General features: G+C 59.3%; 1 protein-coding gene across 1 annotated transcript in view; it reads right to left on the bottom strand.

Annotated features, from left to right (window-relative positions):
- Positions 1 to 391: 391 nt before the first annotated feature.
- NDOR1 (NADPH dependent diflavin oxidoreductase 1) overlaps positions 392 to 543 on the bottom strand; it is a 23,169-nt gene continuing 23,017 nt past the window's right edge. The window contains exon 14 of the mRNA XM_009994301.1: positions 392 to 543. This exon is cut by the window's right edge and continues 93 nt beyond it. Coding sequence (XP_009992603.1) covers positions 444 to 543 — 100 coding nt within the window. The 3' untranslated portion in view covers positions 392 to 443.

Here is a 543-nt window from a genome sequence, read left to right as displayed (position 1 = left end):
ATGCCAGGGTGGAGGGACTCCCATGCAACAGCTCACTTCCTCTAGGTCCAACCACAAACATGAGCTGCCACCAACGCTGCAGATCCAGCAATGCCCACAGGGGCATTCCCAGCACAGGGACCCCAGGAGCACAGAGGACAGCAGGTTAGTCCCAACCTGCAGGATCTCACCACAGGGACTTCTCACCTCTGCTCTGGTGGGATGCAGGCTCAGGGAGCCAGGCTTTACCCAAGTCAAACCCAGCCCCAGGAGATGGGTTCCCCCAGCGCACCATGGCTCTGCTGCCATCAGGGAAGGGCTTGTCAGGTAAGTTCACCCCCTCTGCCAGGCCCCAACCCCTGGCTGGGATAAAATCAGCCCAAGGATAATGACAGAGGTGGATCATTTTGCTGGCTCCTTTATTCAGGCAGAGTTCACGGGGAAGGGGAGGCAGGGAGCCAGGCTCAGGACCAGGTTTCAGACTGGAAGCGCTGGGACCGTTCCAGGGCTGTTAAATGTTCCTCTGCCTCGGAGGGCGACAGGCCACCTTCCAGCTGCAACACC

Source organism: Chaetura pelagica, unplaced genomic scaffold (genome assembly GCF_000747805.2).
Source record: "Chaetura pelagica isolate M959 unplaced genomic scaffold, ChaPel_1.0 scaffold132, whole genome shotgun sequence".
Classification (NCBI taxonomy): Eukaryota; Metazoa; Chordata; class Aves; order Apodiformes; family Apodidae; genus Chaetura; species Chaetura pelagica.
The sequence above is the reverse complement of the archived record's forward strand: the minus strand, read 5'-3'. Positions and strand labels throughout refer to the sequence as shown.